Source organism: Cuculus canorus, chromosome 4 (assembly GCF_017976375.1).
Source record: "Cuculus canorus isolate bCucCan1 chromosome 4, bCucCan1.pri, whole genome shotgun sequence".
In the NCBI taxonomy this organism is placed as follows: domain Eukaryota; kingdom Metazoa; phylum Chordata; class Aves; order Cuculiformes; family Cuculidae; genus Cuculus; species Cuculus canorus.
In genome coordinates this window covers 50,499,195-50,521,552 of record NC_071404.1, presented here as the reverse complement: position 1 = coordinate 50,521,552, position 22,358 = coordinate 50,499,195, and the positions used below count along the sequence as shown (strand labels likewise).

The following is a 22,358-nucleotide window of genomic DNA, read 5'->3' as shown; positions in this document are numbered from 1 at the left end:
AGACAAACCAGGGGAAAAGGGGCAGGGAATAGGAAATGAGAGATCTCCCAGGGACTGGATGATCGCTGACCACAGAGGCTTTGGTTTGAGATCATCACAGGAGGGAAAAAATGCAGCGCTCATTTCTCGGACTTAGCTTTCTGTCTATAGTTTATTCACATGTGGACATAGACATGGGTGCACATAACAACCACACAGGTGACACCAAAACCAAACGCATTCACCAAACACTTTCTCCTAAAAATTTGGAGCTGCATATGGATGCAGGAGAACATGGGCCACATTGGAAACTAAAGAAATATACAGAGGCTCTGTTAGTGTGTGCAAGTCATGACTATGTCTCTGAGGAACAGTCCTAAATATTTTTTCCTTTTTTTTTTTTTTGGTTGAGTTTTGGTTTTGGTTTTTTTTTTTTCTTTTTTTGTTTGTTTGTTTTTAATTTTCAAAAACGACACAAACAGTTTGTAATTTAAAATGCCAATCAGGAGAAGATTGGAATTTCATCACTTCTGAGCCTCTATAAGTTACTCGAAATATTCCTCTTTCTTCTTTTACAGAGATGCATTTGGGGCTAGGGTCAGACCAGTGAAAATATATAAGAGGTGATATCCTCCCATGCGTAGCCCGCAACCCAGTCTCCACCCAATCGATACACCAAAATGAGACCCACTCACAGTAAGATTGTGCATATCTCCATAATATGATCTTTCCTCTTCTCTCTTGTGTGATCAGTAGTGAAATATTCAGCAGTTTTCACATTTAAATTATCATCAGGCTTCAGAGTCAACATCCCATTGAGATTACTGGGGCGGTTCATACTTCTCTCAGAGCTACCGTTTAAGGCTGTCTGCAGACTCAGGCAGACATCATTGAATGGATTACTTCTGGTACGCGACTGAAATGTTATCTTCGCAACCATAAGACAATTTTTTTTTCAGTTTAAATGCTTGCATTCTGGAGCACAAGATGGCAGCCACCAGGAAAAAGGGTTGGCTTGCTGACCACAAACTGGCCCAATCTGACCCCCGATTCTGGACTAGTGGCCTGGAAGAGCCAATGCATTTCATGGAAGCTAAAATGAATTTTAAGAAAGTTAGTTAAGGTGTATTTCTTTGCTGAATGACCCTCACATCCGAGATAGTGGGGACATTCAGCACATACATCCATGTTAAACTCAGTTTTGAGCCAAGCTTTTCAATTTAGAGTTGAGTTGAAATTTTAAATGCTAAGATAACGACTACGTAACAAAGATCAAGGAGGCCAAATTATACCATTTGTGGAAAGTATACACTTCAATTTCTCTGTATGTGAAAATCAAAATAGAAAATTTTATAGTTATATAAAATATCCGAGTTGTTTTTTTCTTTTGCTTTGTTATTAATTTTTATGTTTTGCACCAGATAAACACAAAGTATGAAGTTCTTAAAGTTTTAGTAAGCAACATTATAGTCAATGTTAGGGTTTATTTTAATAATTTACCAGTCGAAACTATATGGTTTCCATTCCTGAGAAATCCAATTTAAAGACCAGATCTTGAACAAAAAAAGCTTGGGAATTAAAATAGGCAAGAAAAGATTGAACGTATTCTAAAGTCAGTGCCAATGCCGTCTAATTAGGAAGTGTAAATAATCCTGCCTGATTACACAGCATTAGATTAGCAGGAATAAACACAATGGAGAAACTACAGAGAAGGTGAGACTACTGCACACAAATTAACAGCAATACTTCACAAACTACACTAATGCGTCTAAGCTACACAGATAGAAAAGCTATGATCAACAGTGCTACATTAAAGCTCATATTTAGGTTCAGCTTTGGGCATCACTGCCAAGTACATTTCAACAACCTTTTTCCCCCTAATGTTTCTCTAGTATTTTGCAGAACTAATTACTTAATTACGAGGGTAAAAAAATTGCTGTAAGACCGCATAAGGCTCAGATGGCTGGTAAAGGGACAAGTAGATTGCCACCGGAAAGAAAGCATTACACATGCAAGTAGAAGCAAGCTCATCCCTGGTGTAAAATAACATATCTCTCCGTGGTCTCCATTCAAGATTTTCTAAAACAAGTCTGTAGTATATTTCAGAAATAAGTCTGGCCTGAATCTGAAAAATCTAATGTACTCTTACTTCCCTGGACTTCAGATTAAAAAATGAGAACTGAAGTTCATGGAAGTCTCAAGAGCTTAACATTTCTGAAAACGGAGACAAGCTTATTTAAGAAGCTAACTGCTGATTAAAGGGCTAAACTTTGCAAATCTATTTTGAAAGATTCAGCCACTGAGCTTAGGGGATACGTTTTGCAAGAAGCCAAGAAAGCTTTGAACTTACTGGTGAGAATTAACTCTCTCCAATGGGACTAATGAACTAAATATTGATGTATTAATAATGTACTATTCTAGAAGTAACAGTTGCATTTTACTCAGAATAGTTGCATATTTATACATCATCAATATACATTTATTTTCATTCAAGCTTTCTTAGAAAAAATAGCTGAAGAGATTTTGAGGAACATTTACCTTAAAAAATCAGGAAGTTAAGGAAATTTCTCTGAGTTATTTTTCCCCACCCTCTCTAACACTATAAGTTCAAGCCAGCAATCTTTAGGGTGCATGAAAATTTCCCAGGAGAAACGGAGGGTCTAATACCTCTTTTGATGGAACCCGTGAGCCTTTCCTTTTATTCCACCACGTTTCCAACATTGCAATGAAACAGGATAGGACAATCCCAGCAGCGAGGATGCAGAAAACACCTGCAAAACTTTTTATGTCCAGGGCACCTCCTTTCTGTTTGGTATCCACGGATGAGTAAAGATCACATTGACCATTCTTTGGCCACCACTTATGCTTCAGTATGTCCATGTCGCCATTCTGCTGCAGCTCCAAAATCCTTGAGAAGGAAGCACAGAGTCAGGGGTTACAGTAGGGCAGTAGAAGTAGCACCAGAGAGTGAGAGGATATAATCTGAATACTTGCAACTTTCCCAAGTGTCTCAGAAGGCCAAGCAGCTGATGAATTCAGACGCACTGATTTAGCCAGAAGAGCAAGCCAGAATATGGGGTTGCCTGTAAGACGGAGCATATGGGTATCTATGCTCCACTCTAGATACAGGAAAGCACACAAAACTCTCTCTTTCCTTTTCTTAAGACCCCTAATGAGAATGCTTTACTTAACATGCCATATTTTTTTAACTGGCTTTCATTATAGACAATGTCAACTGACTTTTGTAGTGCATTGGATATTCAATGATATACATTTTGCACTTTAATTGCTAGAGAAGAGATATTCCAATCAAAAAAAAAAGAAAAAAAGAAAACAAAAAGAAAACTATAGTTCAGACGTGTGGTACAGTGGACTTGCTCAGACTTGCCAAGGCCAACCTTGCAATAGGGGGCAAACATCGAAGTCACTGTTGACTTTGTAAAAGAGAGCAGTTCAACCGGAACAACTTTATCTTGTAAGACAGATGGGTCTGGTGATGGTCTAATGCTCAAATCAGCTGAGTGACACCTTGGGTGAGGCTGAGGCCTCACAGCTTATTGTTGCTTCAGTTAAGAACCGAAACACCCCTGAAAGCACCTACCGAGCTCCCTGCCCTAAGTGTGCGATGAACAGCCCAAGTCCCACTTCTGACAACACAGCAGGCCTTGTCAAGAGCCAATCAACACATAATAGTTGATTTAGCCCCACTTTGCCAAGAGGCACCAAAGAGTTTTCAAAAGTATAAAGCTGGCACCTGAAACCCCTTTTGTGGGGGTTAAATGAAAAGAATTAAATGACCACCTGATGGTCAATGGACCAAGAAGGGATGCCTTTTTGGTAAAAGTAGCACCTCTGACTTTGTCAGATGTTTCCTGGGAAAATAAACACTACCTTGAGTTTCAATTGTTACTTCTTTTTCATATATTTAAAGATCATTGTTAACTGGTTATAATCATCTAGCGCTAATGCAGCAATGGAATTTATCAATGGCAATTCCAAACTTGGTTTTTTTCTGTCACTTGACATCAATTCCTGTTTCAGCACTGCAAAATTGTCTCAGTGAGGGTCCTGTGAAGAGCTCTGAGAGGCATTTCAAAACTGCCAAACTGCTCCAGTGACAGCCCATCTAGCTCACTGATAGCAAGCATTAACTCTTTAGGTGACAGTACTCTCACAGGTAACACTAACTCTGACTGGTGGCTAATTCATACACATTTTCCACACAATTTCTGTAGTTTGTAAACCATTGACCAAGTCTGGGACTAGGGACAGATCCAGACGCACCTAGGCTGCCCCTCTGAGGAGGTGCTTAGAAAGCAAGGGAGTCTATCCTGAACCTTATGACCTAATGGGATGGCATCCCTTAGCCACGTATCAGAGCTGTACCTATTTAACGTGACAAGATGGATACACCTTACCTTATTGTAAAGTGATCCTTACCAGGTTACCTACTTGCTCCTTTGGAGAGAAAGCAGAACCATCTTAGTTGCAGTCAGTGATGACCTAAACAAATCTTGCTCAACGAGAGCGAGTAACCCGGTGTTGAGTGATTTCCATAGGAAGGTTCCTTGCTGCAGAATTGACTTGTCCTTGCACCTATGTACCCAGCTCACTGCTGAGGAATTAGTGGGCAGCTTGCAAGGCCAATGTATTTAGCTACACTTAGCGTGGGACGAACAGTTTGAGAAACGAGAATTTTGTTTGGAAGAAGATATTCATAATTGGTTCATTTAGTAGTCTCAATAAGTTACTAAGGAGGGTGTTTTATTAAAAACATCCAGAAGTGACTAGAGTAGCAGCTGGGTGCATCTTGTTACCCAAAATAAAAAAATTCAATTATTACATTTAAATGAATAAAATGGAGGAATGTTTTCCTTCATTTAATAAATTTGTTTTTCATTTCTGTGTTGTAAGGCAAACAATTACTTGTGCAATCATTTGGCACAGCATGCAAAAAATCCAAGTGCACACAAACCAGCAGAGGTCTAGGATGTTGCCAGCAGAGACTATACTGCATCAAAGGGGGAAGAAAAGCTGTCCTACTGACTTAGGGCTACCATAACAGCTCTGTGCAACAGTCAACCTAAAACTAAGAAAAATATAGTGTTATGAAAGGGAGTTTGAATGCACCTCAGAAGTACAGACCAACTGGTCTGTACAGAGATCATTCAGTCTCTAATGCTACTTGAACAGGTAGGAATGTCAACGAAGTCAATAAGGTTTTTATGGCACACGCAAATGACCCTGCCCTTATATTGTGGTCTTACCAGGAATGGGAGACTTCACAGCCATAAGTGTATATCTGAGTAAAACTTTGAAGTGAGTTTCCATTTCCTACCTAGAGGTACATCCCATGGCTGAGATCCCAACCTATTCAGAGGGGAAGTGCTTGTCCACCTCTGTACTGTGCCAAAAGGAACAGTGCCCTTGAGGAACAGACTGCAGGTGATACACATGGCTTCAGAGATGTCAAATTGCCTTGTTCACATAGCTTTGCTTTAGAAGTCATAGGACAAATTCTGTGTAATGCCTGCTGACAGTGCATCGCTGACGGTCCAGCCCTGGAGAATGGCAAACAAGGTCAGAGTTCTCTGGGCTATATTTCAAACTGGCCCAAACTCAATGCCATCTCAGAGAATCCCCATCCTGAAGCTTCCTGAGGGTAAAGGTACAAGTCACATACAGGAAGACTCTCTTCTGTTGCAAAGGACACAACAGTTGTTGTGAGATACCCATGTTCAGGGGAGCTTTGGAGGCACGGGGATCACATGCAGGATTGCCATCATTGCTGCCTATTGGGAGTGTGCTGAGAAGCTGGAGCCAGACTTACTGACAGGAAGAGAAGCAACCGGGACAAACTGGAACATGAGCAATTGTGACTAGATAGAATAAATAGGGAGAGGTCAGATGGGAACAGAGAATTTGCAGCATCTCCATCCTTGGTGATATTCGAAGGCCCACTAGGCACAGCCCAGAACAACTTGACCTAACTGGACCTGTTTCAGGTAGAGGGTTAGGAAGGACACCTCTGGAGGTCCTTTCCCACCATAATTACTCCTCTGTGGCTGCAAACACAGTACACGCACTATTGTCTATCATGGCATACATTGCTTACAGAAATAACTTACCGTGATTCTGGTTGTCACTGCCCTGGCACCCTGCATTAGGATTGACATTTCAGTGCAAATGTCTGTCAGGTTAGCAGGAGCAGCAGATAGCCAGCATCATCAGAAACCTTTTGTATAAGTTCTTGTGGAGTAATAGAAGATTCAATTTTGATGCACAATCCAAACATTCGGCATATGTGTTGTTACATTTAGGAATCAGTGTACTATCTACAGTAACAGAACAACATTGTGGGGCTTATTTCTTGAAGCAGCAGGTCTAATCCCTAAGCAGGGCTATTTTCTCTCTTTCATTCAGTCAGTAATAGAATGAACCATCCAAATGATTGCTCTATTCTCATTAATTAAATGATTCTTCACGTCAGTATATAATTCCTGATCACACAAGACATCTTTTCAACAATAGGCATTTGCATAAAGACACTGAACTTTGGCTTGTCGCTTAACAGAGATCTGTTCTTAATTGTACTCCTGGTAATTATTGGCAATTTTCTTCATGGACGTGACATGTAAGTTCAGTTATTTAAAGGAAAACATTAAAAAAGAAGCAGAAACCAGGGATAGTAATTGCATCATTACATGGGAAAGCCTGAGAAATAGAACGCTTCCAATGAAGCTGTGTAAAATTCCTGCTAAAAACAGGTGTTGAAAGATAAAATACATGTAAAGAGAAATTATAAGAGTATGAATATCTAACAATATTAACTTCATGCAGAGAGAAAGGGAGATCCCACTTCTGTTAGACTTGATAAACACTTTGTTTCTGAATTCACCTGTTTGTAGAATTAAAGTAAGTTAACGTATTAAGATTTAACACTACCAACTTGTTCCTAGTTATGAAAGTACGTATTTTTTGTAGCACATTTTCAGAAAGGAAAACATACTTTTACTGAAATTTAATGAAAAACAACATTAGGAAGGCAGGTTTCTTGCAAGCATGCACAGCAAGCAGGCACCGCTGTACTTGGTGTGCTGCAGGAGCTTCCCACACGATGGCACTCCTTCCATAAAAATATGTGCTTTTGCTGAAGTTCCTGGCGGGTGCCCTTAAATACTCTAATCAGATACCTGTTGGGTGGCAGACACTACAATCAGTTTGATATTTGATTTGTAAATTTAATAAATGACTAAAGTAATAATGCTTCAACTAAATGCTTTGAATGATAATGATGCACTAAATGCTGTAATTCCAACAAGTGCCTCTTCTCTCAAGTCCCAAATTTCTACAACTGAACTTTTCCTCGACAGCCTTGGCTCCTTTGAGCCTGCTGTATTGGCATGGAGTAGTATTGCAACATGTAAGCCAGTAGTAAGAGTGGTGGAAAGTAATAAGTAGGGTGCATGCATCCCTGTTGTTTCAAAATACCATATATTTAAAGAGGTTACCAAAGAAGCCTATATGTTGAAATAATCCTATTTGTCTGAAAAACATAACCTTTAAAACTTGCTTATGGATACAGTGCAGGTCAATATATTTTTCTCCAGCAGGTTAACTATTAGAGTAACATTTCTCAAGGCAATGACAAAGTTATTAAGCTGCACAAAAGAAAATGTCTGCATGCACTTTAACTAATGTGGCTTTGAATTCACAGTGCCAAGTGATGTCTACTGGATATAAGCACAGAAAACTAAACAGCCTGGGGTTTCCAAATCTGACAGTGACAAGAACAAATCCTACGGAATCAATGGGAATAGGGCTGGATTCAACTCAGTAACTACATACTTTGCTGCTGGCAGTGAAATGTAATTACTCCTGCAAAATACCCACAGATAAAAAAAATTCCTTAACTTATGACAGCAAGTGTCACAAATGCTAAAAAATTGAGACATCTGCGACAACACTTCTTTTTTTTTTGATGTTGTTTTATTCTTTCCGAGTTACCAGTAGTGAACAAGAGATGTAACAGCTCATTTACAACGAGACCAGAAACAATGCATGGTCTGAGGTGTCAAAGGCTACTGAATACCCGTTTCCTACACCAGGAAGGTGTTATCCAGAATGATAACTTCACCAACAGCACTGACAAAGGATGTGATGAAGTGCTACTCTGCCTCTAGACTCCAGGATCAGGCTGCTGCAGTAAGGAGGTGCACAGAGCTGTGAAACGAATGCCTGCTGTCAAAAGGGGGAAACAGTAAATATTTTTTTTTTTTTTTAAAAAAAAAAAAGCTATTTGTGTACCTCAGTGGGCTGTGCCTGGGGGCCCTCGCACCATTTCCCAGGAAGCTCCCGAGTAGCTTGGATGGGTCACTTATGGGAGCAACCAGTGCCTGCAGATAGGGCCAGGTGACGAAAAGAGCTCAAGTGACTTCTCCAGTGCCCAGCCCAGAGTCAAACTCCTCCGGCAAAAGCTTCACACCGGAGCTTTACTAACAAAAATCTGGTTCCAAGTCTGCGTAGAATTCAGTTCCCTTCTCATAAAACAACATATAAAACTAAGCTGATTTGTGATCATCCTTCAGTTATCAAAATAGACACAGAGGAACCCACAAGGATGTTGGGTTTTTATTGTTTTATTGTGAAAACAACTGCCTAAATCTCTCTCATTCACAGCAATAGCTGGAGTGATGCCAACTCCTATTACATCTCCATGAACAGGCTTTAGGTTTTGGCACAACAGGGTCCCCTCTCAGTGGCAGAGCAGCATTTGCGGGTGCCACCTGCGAGTCTGGTTCAGAGCTTTGGTGCTGGATAGGGATGGCCACTGCCTGGCCCAGCCCAGCTTGCTGCCTCTTGGAGGACCAGTCACAGCAGTAGGGAGGGAAACGGGGAATAAGGCTGGAGAGAGGCAAGCAGGAGGCTCTTGAGGGTCCTTTTCACCTCCTCCCCTGCCAGCAGCACCTCACTGAGTCCTGATGGGCTTTCATTATTTTGACAGACACACATTGACTCTCAAAACCGTGACTGCGATACCATCCCCAGTGCCTACAAATACTGTCGTTTCCCAACAGCTACCAAACAAATCATGTTTGCATCGTATTACAGCCATGGACTCTTATGAAGCTGCTGAGGAGAGTATTTTTATCTCTATTTCCTACAGGGGGGAAATATTCCTGTGCAATTTTGTCTTGCTCAAACACACAGAATAAAGAGATAGAGAATGGTCAGAAATAAAATTCAGAAGTGTTTAGAGAACTGGTGGGAAAGTATCCAACCAGAAATGGCTGCTTACTTGGCACCAGCTGCACTGGTTTGTTAGCTATGCCTAGACCTAAGCCTATAATTAAAAAGGGCACCAGATAATTGAAGAAAACAGCTCAGAGGTTTAAGAGATGTGGGAAGGTGTAGGGCAGAAGCAGCTGTCCCGAGGTGAAAGAAAGGGGGGCAGTGAAAGAACTAAGGAAGCAGTGCCAGTGCCTCCTCCTGAGTGGACTGAGGCGATGCTAGGAGAGGTTGCAAGAAGAGCAAAGCACCTGAAGGCAAAGAGATCATTTCTATTCCAGTCATTCCTTTGACTGGTCTTGATATCTCTAAACAAAAATGCTGGTTTTGAAAATATTGTTTTCTGTGGGGCTTTAGATTTATTTATTTATTTATGTATTAAAGCCAGCATTTTAATGAGCTGCCAGTCATCGGCTCAATAAGAGGAAGTTTTTCATGTCAGCCAAATGCAGCCTGGGCTGCCAAATTAGACAAAGCCACATTACCTCTCTGCTTGTTCTCATCATTTAACCCAGCAAACAAGTGCCCTCAGTTCAGCTGCAAAACCTGTTTTCTCTCAGGGACTCCAAGCACATGTAAACCTGACTAACCGGTTACCCACAAGGGCAGGGAGATAGTTACCTTCTGATCTGCCCTTCAGCAGCACTCAGCTTCGTGCTGCTGTTGCAAGGAAGTCAGTGCACAGAAACAAGGATAAGCATCTCCTCTTCTAGATATTACAGAAGAAGCAGTAGTAAATCAGACCTGCTGTTCAGCATTAAGGATTTGCACATCAAACAATATTACAAGAAAGAAAGCAGGTGACCTTCTGTTTTGCTCAGCAATAAACCATTAGCTTCAGAAGATGCAGGACTCATGACTTGGATCCCATGAATTAGTATCGCTTTGTTCAAATTAGTGAACTTTTTACTTGAACCTCTTTAACTTATGTGTACAGTCTCTCAAATATAGGAGACTAATCTTAAATGAAACAGCATCTGCAGTAATAAGAAATGATACATTAACTCTATTTCATTATACAACTGCAGTGAATTTATAAAGACAGCTCTATAATAGCTTTATTCAAGCCACATAGTTTTGCTGAATAGCAACAATCCAAAACTTAGGTAAAGACAAAAATCAAGTTATTCGAGATTTTTTGCTTACTCCTAATATACAATAAGATGAGGTGAGCTTAACTGGCCTTTCACATTGCAGATCTTTTGTGCTCAGGAGAAAGAAGCAATAAAAGTACCACTATCTATTTGTAAGTCCCAAATAGCAAGAAAATATCTACAGACAGTCACGTAAATATCATGAGTTCATTAAGCATAGTCCTGTTATGGTAAACACCAAATTAATTCATTATGGCAAGTCATGGTAAGGTCCCAACCTTATTGAAACAAAGAAATGTACTTTGAAGGTATGCTGGGTCCCACGCACTACCCACAAGTGCTTTTTTTAAAAATTACTTGAAAAATGACAGTTATGACTCTTCATAAAAAATTCAGTATTTCATGGCCACACAAACACCTGGGGCCTAATTTTCTTCTTGCTTTCGTTATCATAATCCAAAAGGAAGTCCATGCACGTGAAGGCAGGGACAGCGCGTGGAGTCTGCTGAATAATGAAATTGACTTTGATATGCTCCCCACAACCAGGGCAGCTCTGCATCGCCTCTCCTCAGTTTGCACTGGGAAAGGCTGCCTTGCTAACTGCCGTGTTTCCAACATTGTCTCTGAGATCCAAAGATCAGCTGTGCCGTTGCACATCATTTCTGTGTAACGGAGACAGCGGTCCTTCCTAAAACTTTCTTCAAACCTGTCCTCTGTAACAACGCTTGTGCAACACCAGAGCCAGTCATATATGAGATTTTGACTAGGAGATAAAATGCATGTAAGCAAATCAGTAGCTCTTTTCAGAGCTGATATAATTGATGATTTCACACAAATCAGGAAGCATCAATGTCCAAAGTGAGTGGAAGTTTCATCATTAAGTTACAGGCAGCAGAGACCAACATAAAGTACGCTTGGGAACCCAACCCTTCTGGTTAAGCTGTTACAAAAGTGGCATTTTTCTGCCTAAATGCAGCATACCTGGATTAGTCAAAAACTGAAAGCTTGAAAAGTGCCCTTTCAGCAACCACATACTTCTTAGACCTATCTTCTCCTCAAAAATCTCACCTGATCAAACATTTCCTCCAGTGTCACTTGTCAGCTGCCTCCTGCCTGAGAAGCCCTGTGGTTAACAATTCATGTAAAGAACTGCTCTCCTGCTTAGCCATAGGAAGCAAAGAACTAAAAAAAGTACTTTGGTTTTACTTTATTGTTTTTTTTCAAGAGTGAAATGCAAATGGACACCTATTAGGGTCAATTACTATATAAGCTAGTTCATTCTCAGAATTTTCTGACAGAATGATAAACACAAAAATGAAATACTAAAATATTTGGGTTTTTTAAAGAAAAAACCCACCTATTTTTTAAAGTTAGATCACAGAGAACAACTTTAACTAATCTGTTAAGATAATCTGCTGATGTACTATGAGAAGGATAAATAAGCAAGTTCACTGAACCTGACCTATGAATGAATATGCAAGCCTCATCTTCAGCTAAGAAGCAATTACATGAGAAATCAAATTACTAACACGATTAATCTTAAGAGTTGTGGTGACTAGTGAACTTTAATTTTTATACAGTGTATATGTTTATGCTACCTTTAAAAGTCAAGAACTCATTACAGGTATGACAACATGGCCTTTGCTAATATCAAAGTTGGGCTCCAATGAATTGATAAAAGGCAGAATGAAAGCAAGCCAAAAATACGAAAGAGAGCTGAAAAGGAAAAGACAATAGGTCCCGTAGAGACACAGAGCATATCTGCAGTCAGAAAGGGAACACCTTGAATGGTCTTTGAAAATGTCAGTGTCATCCTTAAGCATACTGTGATATTTGGGTTATTGGGTCCAGGAAAAGATCTTTTATTTTAAGTATAACAATCTGGAAATGATCATCTTTGCTTGGAGTCACGCTTCAGGCAGTGCAAGGCCTCATTTCTTACACAAACTACCTACATCTACATTTTGAGAAGCAGAAGACATCACTTGCATTGTCTTCTTAACTGACAGTCCAGAGCAGTTCCTTTTTAGAGTAAGACATGCAGGTGGCACTTGCATATTTGACACTTATTTGCTATCTACATAAGCAAAGATGATAAAACATACAGCTGATGATTCTCTGTTTTTTATACTGTTTGTCCAGTGCTCTTTTTTAGGCCTTAAAAATGAAAATCATATCTTCAAAATTTTCTTTCAAATGGTATTTAAATTAATGATCTACATAGCTTGATTTACTATAAATATCATTTGGATTATAAAGAACCCAAATCAAAGGTTTAAAGCTATCTCCAAGGTGAACAGAGTTGTTGATAGAACAGGAGAAGCTAGACAGATAAATACAGAGTCTGAAGATCACATCACAGTAATACACTTTGTGTCTGAAATGTGACATTTAAAAATATCTCAAAGGCTTTTATCTCCTAGGTGCTTGGTTACAGTAGTGAAAGCTTCTCAGATCCAGAGTTTTAAACATATTTGGGTTTCAAGCCGGTACTTCTGAATAGGAACACTGCTCTATCAAACTTATAGATTAATATTACACTGAGGAAAGACCTTTTCAAACAATCCTTTGGACACTGAAAGTGAAAATATTTAAGGTATTCCATGTGATATATTAGCGCTTCACAATTTAACTAATCACTTTGATTTGTTCTTCTAATCGGAAGTGTTTCGTAGAAGAACTATTTCTAGAGACACCCCCAAAATACATGCTTTCTTTAAAGCCTTTCTCAAATCATACTAATGAATATTCTTTGAATACACACACAGCAGTATAGTGGCTATCTGGGGAAGTCTAATGAGTGGCCACAATTGTGCCTAGGAAGTTACAAGTCTACCTGCCAAATTTACAGGAGGCACTGAAGAGTGAATTTGACCATCCCTAAAAAAATCCTAAGATTTCTTACACTAAATCTTGCAGTTTGAGAAATTCTACTCTTGCTGTTCAGGCTAAACTTGTAAAACCACACTTCTGACACAAGCCTGGCCCAAGTTACAAATAGATATGCTCGAGATGGGTGCTTCTGGAAACATTGCCTAGGTCAGCTCGGCTGGTCTGGGGCTAGCTCTGCCTACTTTCCCTTCCAAGATGCATCAGGTAAGTCTTCCTCAAAAGCACATGAGATCATAAATTTCTGTACCTTGATGAGCATTCAGATCTTTTAACCTCCCCCGAGTGGAAGGCAATAAAAGCTAAAGTAGTACAATTTCACAAAGAAGCTGTCTGACTGCTCATGCTATGCTCCATCTGTGCACAGTGCCACCTAATGTGTTCCTGTCGCCTTTCATAACCACACTGCTCCTATGTATGGGGAGGTAAGCCAGGAATTGGTCTAGTCCCTCTTCTTCGCCAAAGCTGGCGACTACCTTCAGTAACACATTAGTGTGCGAGACCACTGACCCTACGTATGTTGGTTTTCTGCTGACAGATTGTGAAGACAGACCATCTTTCAGTGCCCTTGTAGGACTGAGAGGTGTCAAAGCCTGGCACAGAAACCCTGCTAGCTACTATGGGTTAACTACAAAAAGTTAATAATTGATGGTTTATTGCCCACCTTCCACTGCATGTGTGTCCTGAGGCACTGCAGTCTACTTTGCATGATAGGAATCAGCGTTTAAAGTTTACTTGCAGGGTCACACTACAGGACACTTCCATACTATGGAGTAGTGCCTTGATAAGAACTGAGTGCCATTCAATCTGGATAACAATCTGTAGGAGAACCAAGTGTTTATTCTATTTAATAAAGGCATCTCCCTGGTAATGCTGCAGTTTCACAAGAGCTACAGCCAGCTAGCTTGGCTGTATTGTTGTCTCCCAACCTTTGTCAAATCAGGTCCTCTGGTTCTGCATTGCAGGAAGCCAGGCGGAACCTGTTCACATGCGTAATGGTATATTTTTGGCTTCTGGCTTTTAGTGCTTTGGAGCAAGCCAGCACAATCCAGATGTACCATTATTTCTGCTGCTGGAGGAAGCAGAGCAGAAGGAACTGGCAGAAGCATCTGAAACTTTGCATTTTACCTCATACCCTTTTCCCCCTCAAATCTAGGCCCATATTATTCACATAAACTTGAAGGATATCTATTCTGGTCAAAACAAGATTATTAGGCAAAATATACATGCAGCAAAGTCACTACCATACCTAAATCTTCTGTCAGAAATTTCAACTCAGGCAGAAGCAGGAGGAAGTAATAGCTTTTCTTTGCAAGTAATCCATTCAGGTCAGAATGGAGGCTTTCCCGTAGAGTAAGAAAAGTAAATAAGACAGCAAGAGTAAGCAGAATAAGATTAAGTTCTGGCCACACATAGGAACATACCCGTTTCATGCCCTATATTTCTAGTACTTCATATCAGAGTGTCCAATGACTACATTCAACAGCAAACACGCAGAAGCCTAAGTTAGTAACAATGTAAACAGAAAAAGTTTCAAGGAGTAATCTCAAGCTTAATTTTTAAACTGAATGTTCAAAAAAAATCAGCAGATCAGTAGTACAGTCTGAACTTTTTTTTTTAACTCCAAAATTATTTTAAGCACTTGGCATTGTGACAAAATTTAGTGATTTTCATGAGGAATTCTGCCTTCTTCTGCTGTGTATTTTGATTACCAAAGTCCACATCATTAAACCAAGTCATTTTTTTACATTCTGTTCTTAGAAGTAATACAATTTCAGTATTTAGTTTATCAGCCTTAGAACCTCGAATTGTTTTAGAGGTGTGGGTTTTCCCCCTCTCGCCAATCTATTGATAACCAACTTGAAGATTCTATTCCATTCAGCTCAGGGGAACAAGCGACATTCAAAACATAGGCTTGCATAGCAATGACAGCACACAGCATTTGCATCCTCAAAGTGTTCTACAGCTTAACCAACCAAATCTGCAATTACAGGAGGTGCCTTGAAGTAAAAATCTTTCATAGTCCGCCAGACCAGATAATAGGCACACTTACCCTCCATTATTGTACCGACTGTCACTTCTTTTATAAAATAGTAAATTCCACTTACAGTTATGCAATATCTACCACCCAAATCTCAGGAGAGGGATCTTGGGAGCAAATAAGTGAAAATTCCCTTCATTTCCCTTTCCTCTCTCTCCAGTAGGTACAGCCCACTGAGGAACTTCGCAGAGGGGTCACTGGGCTGAGCTTGCTCATGCCCTCCTGACACCGTGCCACAGCTGACAGGCATTGTTTGCTAGTACTGACAGAAAGCAATGGCAGGGTTTGGTGTGTAACATTACAATTTACATCCCACCATTTCCCTGTGCTTTGTGCCAGATAAACTGTGGCCAAAAGAAATAACCCCCAGAAATAAACCACAAGGCACTCCCGAGTTGCTATTCTACCACTCCCCTCTGAAGAATGCCAATGGCTCATAGCGAATTTAACAATACTATAGTGTAGGTCAAACCTAAGTGGCTTTGCACTTAGATTCAATCTGGATAAGCTGGTCAACACTTTAAGAAGATCTGTCCATATCTTTTTCAAGGTCATGGGCATGAGGCAAAATTCTGCAGCTTCTTTCTCGGTAGCACAGAGCAGTGAGCTCCTTCTTTCTTCTGGCAGAGGCAGATTCGTGAGCCAGGTGATGCTCCTGTTGCTGCCCCACTACATGCTGCTCAGCTCAGAGCATGGGTCAGGCTTGGTGACAACCAGGTCTCATCAGAGAGTCCTTTTGGCAAGACTCATTGCAGTCAAAAGTAGAGTTTGGAGGTGAGACATAAGGGAAAGGTAGCCATATAAAACACCAAAATAACATCTCCCAAGTTTAGAGGAACAATCAAGATTATCTCAACTTTCCTTGAAAGACTGTGTGGCAGGAGAGACAGGAAAGTCAATAGTAGGATATTCCCAACCATAATCTCCCAATTCCAGAAAGTAAAAGCTTATTTGTGGGAGGGCAGAGGAAGATATTAACAGGTTCTTATTTTTACCAAGCCAGTTTGTCTTTCTCTACCTCTGTGTCAGGATTCCACTGAATGGCCCTGTCGCCATGCTGCAAATTCACAGCTGCAGAAGGGGATGCACAGTAAATCACTGTCCTCTCACAGAGAGCTGCCATAAATAATGCCAGAGGAGTGCTCTGCCCGCAACTGCTGGAAGCAGAGCTATAATGCAGCCCCCAGGCAGGGAACAGAAAGTAAAACAGAACAGTCTAAAAAATAAGATCCTGGCATTTATCATCACATTAACATGTAAGCCTTTCAAAATATTTGTCTCTTCTCTCCCACATAAGAATTTCTATAAGCAAGTTGTCATAACTTCAGACAAATTTCAGGAACGAGCTATGTTAATTCTTTAAAAGTACCTAATCTTAGGAGTATTTTTATTAACAGCGGGTATTATCACTCTGCTGTTACAGAGGAGAAAACTGATGCAGAGACTGTGAAGTAGGCATGGCAAGATCAGACCTGAGGTAATCAGTGGAGGCAGCAGCTGAATGTGCTACCTACTCTCTCTGTTCCCTTTCACAGTAGGTATATTTATTTGTTTTCCTAAGAGAAGGGTGGAAAAAAAAGAGAAGGCAAGGAAAAAGAGCAGTTTGGCAGGCTACATGACAGGTGGAAAAGGCCAAAGACATGAAGGTGTATTAGCCATGACTTCCTGAGCAAGCAGTTGGCTGACTCTATTGCTCAGCCTCTAAGTCAATGACAGCTTTAGAAGGCTCGTGCTGCAGCGCAGCCTCTCTTGCTGGTCATAGGCACAGCTCCAGGGTTACCGGCAGGACTGAGCTCTGGGCAGACTCAACCTAGAGGGGCACCACCAAGGGAATGGGCTGCAGAGGAGGCATCAGGGACATAGCCCTCACAGCACCAGAGCAGTACTGCAGCCCCTCTCCAGCTCTAGAGGGATTAGAGCGACACTGGTGGCCGGAGAAGAAAGGGGGCGATGAAAGATCCTTCTTGATGTTCCCAGCAAAGCCGCGACATTTCCCAGCCCTTTACCACCTCTGCCCCCGCCACCAACTCTCTCCTGAAACTCTGCACCATTCACACCTTGCATAACACGTCCCTAACTACATTTTTTTTCCACTGAATTTGGATCAGACCTCACAAAGAACGGGAGACAAGTTCCAAGGGACACTTCTCACCCTGGGAGCACTTCACCAAAGGGAGAGATCAAGGGTATGTATTGCAGTACATTTCAGACGCTGCCTGCAGCTGGAGGGGAATAACAAAAAACCTAAGGTAATGTCAGGTTCATTCCCCATTATGCATGGCAAAAAGTAGGAGCAGGGACTTTTTGCAGTACACTCATGCTGCTCTAAGATTCATACAACTGTATCAGCCAGTTTTAATTAGGATTTTGCTAATCACCAAGCATCTGGGTAAACTTTCCCTTGAATATTTTTCTAGCCAGCATGAAGGGAAAGTGGATTTTCCAGAGTTCTGTAAATACCTTTTATTAATAAAGATGTACGCAACCTCTGAAAATTGGTTAAATATTGGAAACATTCAGATATGACTCTGATAGATTGTGCAGACAGCGATACTAGAGGGAGCTTTCCATGGACATTATTATATGGATATTTAGGGCTGAGCAGATTCCAAGGAGTTTTTTTGTTTAGACATATTTCTAATTCCCATTTGAAATATAAACTAAGATGATTTTTTTTTTTTTCCCTCCCCTCTCCCATTTTGGTTGGGGTTTGGGTCAAATTGGATATTCTGGCCAAATTTCTCAGAGGGAAAGACATGCATGCAGAATGTAAGCAAACTGGGCTCCTGGCCTGTTTCCCCAGTTCAAAGCAAGGACTGGAAGCCAGATTTCATCTTTAGCAGGGATTATAAGGTAGAGAATTCATGCCAGAGAGGGTGATAAGACTCATGCTCCTCGAAGTAAACCTCTAGTTTAGGAAGGTACTACAACACGCAGGAAAATCAGATACAGGATCCTCCCTGCACTAAAGGGAGCTGCAAACTCCTAGAAAAAACAGGTACTAAAGCTTAGGTTTCCTCTTTTTTTTTTTTGGGTTCCAGCCAGCTCTTCCAAAAATTGGAATTAAACACCCAGCACAGCATTTGTCTGTCGGAAAGGGCCACTTTCAGCTGTAATGCAGCTGGACCAGAGCCTGCACTAGACACCCATCACCCTCTCTGGCATAGGGAGGACATGAATGTCAAAAGGCAAAGCTCACCCACGCTGCCTACTCAAGAAAACCTCTTTATATTGGTTAGAAAGATTATGGAGGCCTGGCAGCAGTACAGGCTATTTTTCAGAAGTCAGAGCAAACTCTGCCTCCTGACACCTACCTTTTCTCCATTCCCATCTCTTCGGATGAGCAGAGCACTGCAGACAGTGAGATCTAAACCAGCAACACGCTGAGCGTGAGGCCAAGGCTACACCCATGCTGTGGAAATGAACCAACACCTGTTGACCAAAGAACCTGCAACCCCAGGCTGTGTCTTTTTATTGTATAATTCCAACTACAGGTGAATAGGATCAAAGAAAATGGCACCAGCTGTGGAATAGGGCAGCAGAAAATTTCCCCTTGCTGGAAACAGAAGCCAGCACAGCAAGGCAGCAACTAGTATAACAGTGGTGGGAAGCATATTCTGTTTTCATGTGATTCCTGGTGCAGGGGGAAGGCAGGTCAGGCAGCCCAGGACAGAAAGCTTTTACAGGCAAGAAGATACCAATGCTGGCTAATTTTCTTCTTGAAAATTAAAAAAAATTTACTTTAGAGCAGTAATACTGACAAAACAGTTGGTTCTTCTTCATATCTACAAAAGAAATCATGTTTTACTTCTTTTCCTGATATGTGAGGTCCTTAAGACTGTGCACATATTTGCAAATTTACTTAATGTTTAACAGGATACAGTATGAATTTTTAAAACTTATTTTTAATGCAAGCTTTGACTTTAACTAGGATTCAAGTGAAACTCCTTAGAGTTAAGAACGAAGTTCAGAGTTACTACTTGCTTTTGTTTCTTTTTCTTAAATAAAAGAGCAAAGAATAAATCCCATGTGAAGACTCACCAGGTGATCAGGGAGTTCAGTAGTAAAATAGATTCACGTTTAATTTTAAAATATTTTTTTAGATGCACTATATTTTCAGGTTTCTCTTTAGTAATTTTGCATTTGGCACTATTATCTGTCTTCCCAGTCCTGTGCATGGCCCTGGGGCTAGGAAGAGACTTTACTGGGTAAGTGGCCACGTTAGAGTGACTTCTGGTATGCTTCAGCCTTGTTTACTTGCTTAGATTTTGAAGTCAGGGGAAGAAGGGCTCTGCCTGCAATGGAGAGATTTAAGATCACAGGGTTGCTTGAAGTTTCATGTCCAGAAAGCGCATGAAAAAACCTCTATGCTTGGACACGCTGATCTTCTGCATTAGCAGTATTTCTAAAGAGCCTTCTCCCTAAAGTACCTGCTGAGAAATACCAAGGAAAATTTCAGGTTTGCATTTCGTTAGCTGTTCATTGCTTGCAGTCTGCCTTGCTATGGGAGAAAACCACCACAGTGTCACTCTAAGATGCTTAAAATCCAGAGAGGAAAATGAAAGATGTGTTTCCTTTTCTTTAAATGTATTCCTTTTGAAAAGCTAGTGTTTGTTTTCTAGGGGCTTTGATTCACAACTTTGGAGTGTGTAGTGCTTTAGACCTTCGTTATTTCTCTTCAGCCTGCAAACGAGGGGATACAAAACAGTCCCGTCTACCTCATACTATTACTTGACTTTTGCATTATAGATCACCGATTAAAAAGCAGGAAAAATAGATCACATGCAAACCCAAGAATGATTAGAGCATAAAAGGTTAAGAGCTGAGGCTTAGACAAGCAATCGTACATTTAACAGAGAGGCTAAGATGGGACATGACTGGAGACTGTAAATACCTGACAGGTAGCAGTGCAGCTAACGAGAGGTGATCAGGCTCGTAGAGATAACTGGGTGGCTGAAGCTGAGACAGAACAATAAGCTGAGGCTACCTACAACAGGGGAAAGAAATCCCATTGGGGACAGGGACCTGCAGCACCAGCTCTGGCAAAGTCCCCCTTGGCTGCAGGGAGATGTCCCCAAGCTGGGAGAGTTGCCTCACTAAGGAGGCATGGTGCTGGAACAGTCAACAACAAATCTCTCGCTAACCAGGGCCCATAGCCACCTTGGCATTTAGTCCCTAATTCTCTGTCAAGGAGATTTTGACCTTCTCTCGCTAACCAGGGCCCACAGCCACCTTGGCATTTAGTTCCTAATTCTCTGTCAAGGAGATTTTGACCTTCCGTGCCTTGCTGGAGCTGCTTTCTTCAACTAAGGGTTTAGCAGAGGGGGTGGGGTCATCATGCTGATTGACCTCATTCAGCTAGAGGGGGATTGGTGACAACATGGGTAAGTAGCCAAGGAAAAATGACGGATTTTATAGTCTTCCTGCCGTCTCTCTCAGTAAATCACATTTGAGGCTTTTATGACAGTCTGATAAACGACAGTTACCTGGTAAGTAGCACAGGAGAGACAGGTGCTCGTGTGCTCCAGAGAGACATGTAAAAACGGCACAAAGCTTGTTAGTCATCGGGCCTTAAAATGTAATGAATTTAATTTCTTTTCATACTGACACGCAGTTTTATAACAGTGGTACATTATCTCCCAAGCTGAGAATTTCAGGCAGTGTTTTCCAAAGCTGCTGAATAGCATCAGCGTCTCAGGATGCTGCAAAAATAAGACTGTAGGTTTGGGCAATTTTACCTTTCTTTCCACATTATAAATAGTGGTGGTAAAAGTCCACCCAGTCCATCTCTAGCCCCTAGAACAACCCCTACCTATCACTGAACCCCTATTGAATTTTCCCTTATATGAGTGCATCTTAGACACAACTATATTAATGAAATATCTGACATGTCACTGTATTGCAGCAATATCCCAGTGGAGTGCCAGCAGGTTTGGGGAATGCCAAAAGGGAAGTAACTACATCACAAGAAGCACATTGCAACATTTTCTCATGTGCAGATGCTATTCAAAGGGAGGTGAACGTTTCCCTCACTAGTGCTTTGAGCTTTGGTACAATCCAAGATCTCAGTGCAGGCACTGACATCACCAGACACAATCATACAGCCGTGTTAGAGCAGGGTAGCAGGAAATTTCCATCACCTTTATGGAGCATGCCATACTGCACACTGCAGACAAGCAGCAAAGCTATTTTTCCTCTTGTAATCACTTACACTTAACCTGTGAGGCACTGCCCCTCTCCTCATCTTTCCTGGCTCAAATGCTACAAGCAGCAAATGAGGTGTGAAGCCCCACCTCACCTCAGGAGCCATCAAATATGATAAGGTACAAAGAGCTCCTAATTAGTCTACCATGGATTAGAGGAGCAATTTATATGGAAACACTCATGAAGCTTTTGAGAGGTGCTGAGAGAGGTCCCTGTCTCCTAGTGCTGGTACAACGTGAGCTACAGGTTATTACTGACCTTGACAGAAAATACAAGATGCCTCCCCACTCTCTCTTAATTATAAGGGGCAGGTGGGAAGAGCAGCCATAGGGAGCTCTACTTACAGTGTTGGCTTTTCCTCCAACATACTATACCCACTCTGCAGAGATAAAAGTGACGCAGCCATAGCTATGTTGCTTAGTTCAATGCCTGTATGTCTTGCATGTGATAAGATACTCGTTCAGAAAAGGTCTCCAGTACCACTACTTCATTAAGAATGAAGACCACAGCCTTTAACATGTGGAGTATTTCTTATTCACTATATTATTATCTGTATCTGGGCTAAGTCAAGCAAAACCACCTCTCAGTTGACTAACTTCGGCAGCCAGTATTTGCTCAGGTTTTCTTATTAGCACCCTGTAAAAGATTTCCCAACACATTTCATTTAAAAAACTTAATAGTTGAAAAAAACTATCTAGAGAAATAAGATAAAAGGCAACTATAGAAAAAAATCATTATCTTAATTACAGAGCATCTTTGTCCTCTAATGGGAAAGTAATTTTTTCACAATGCAGCATTGCTCTAATGGAGGATGCACTTTAAATAGGACTGCAGTTTCTACACTGCACTGAGCTCCTAACCCC

The 22,358-nt window shown here is 41.0% G+C and overlaps 1 protein-coding gene across 6 annotated transcripts in view; it reads right to left on the bottom strand.

Moving 5' to 3' along the window:
• GRID2 (glutamate ionotropic receptor delta type subunit 2) overlaps positions 1-22,358 on the bottom strand; it is a 727,507-nt gene that overhangs the window by 4,011 nt on the left and 701,138 nt on the right. For 5 of the 6 annotated variants that reach the window (XR_008449796.1, XR_008449797.1, XR_008449799.1 and 2 more), the window contains exons 15-16: positions 2,647-2,887; positions 675-1,072 (exon numbers count right to left, since the gene is read on the bottom strand). Coding sequence is in view for 1 of the 6 variants with exons in the window: in XM_009562749.2 (XP_009561044.1) it covers positions 2,647-2,887 (241 nt within the window). In the remaining 5 variants the exon portion in view is untranslated. The remainder of the gene's footprint in view (positions 1-674; positions 1,073-2,646; positions 2,888-22,358) is intronic. The other variant, XM_009562749.2, reaches the window with a different exon arrangement.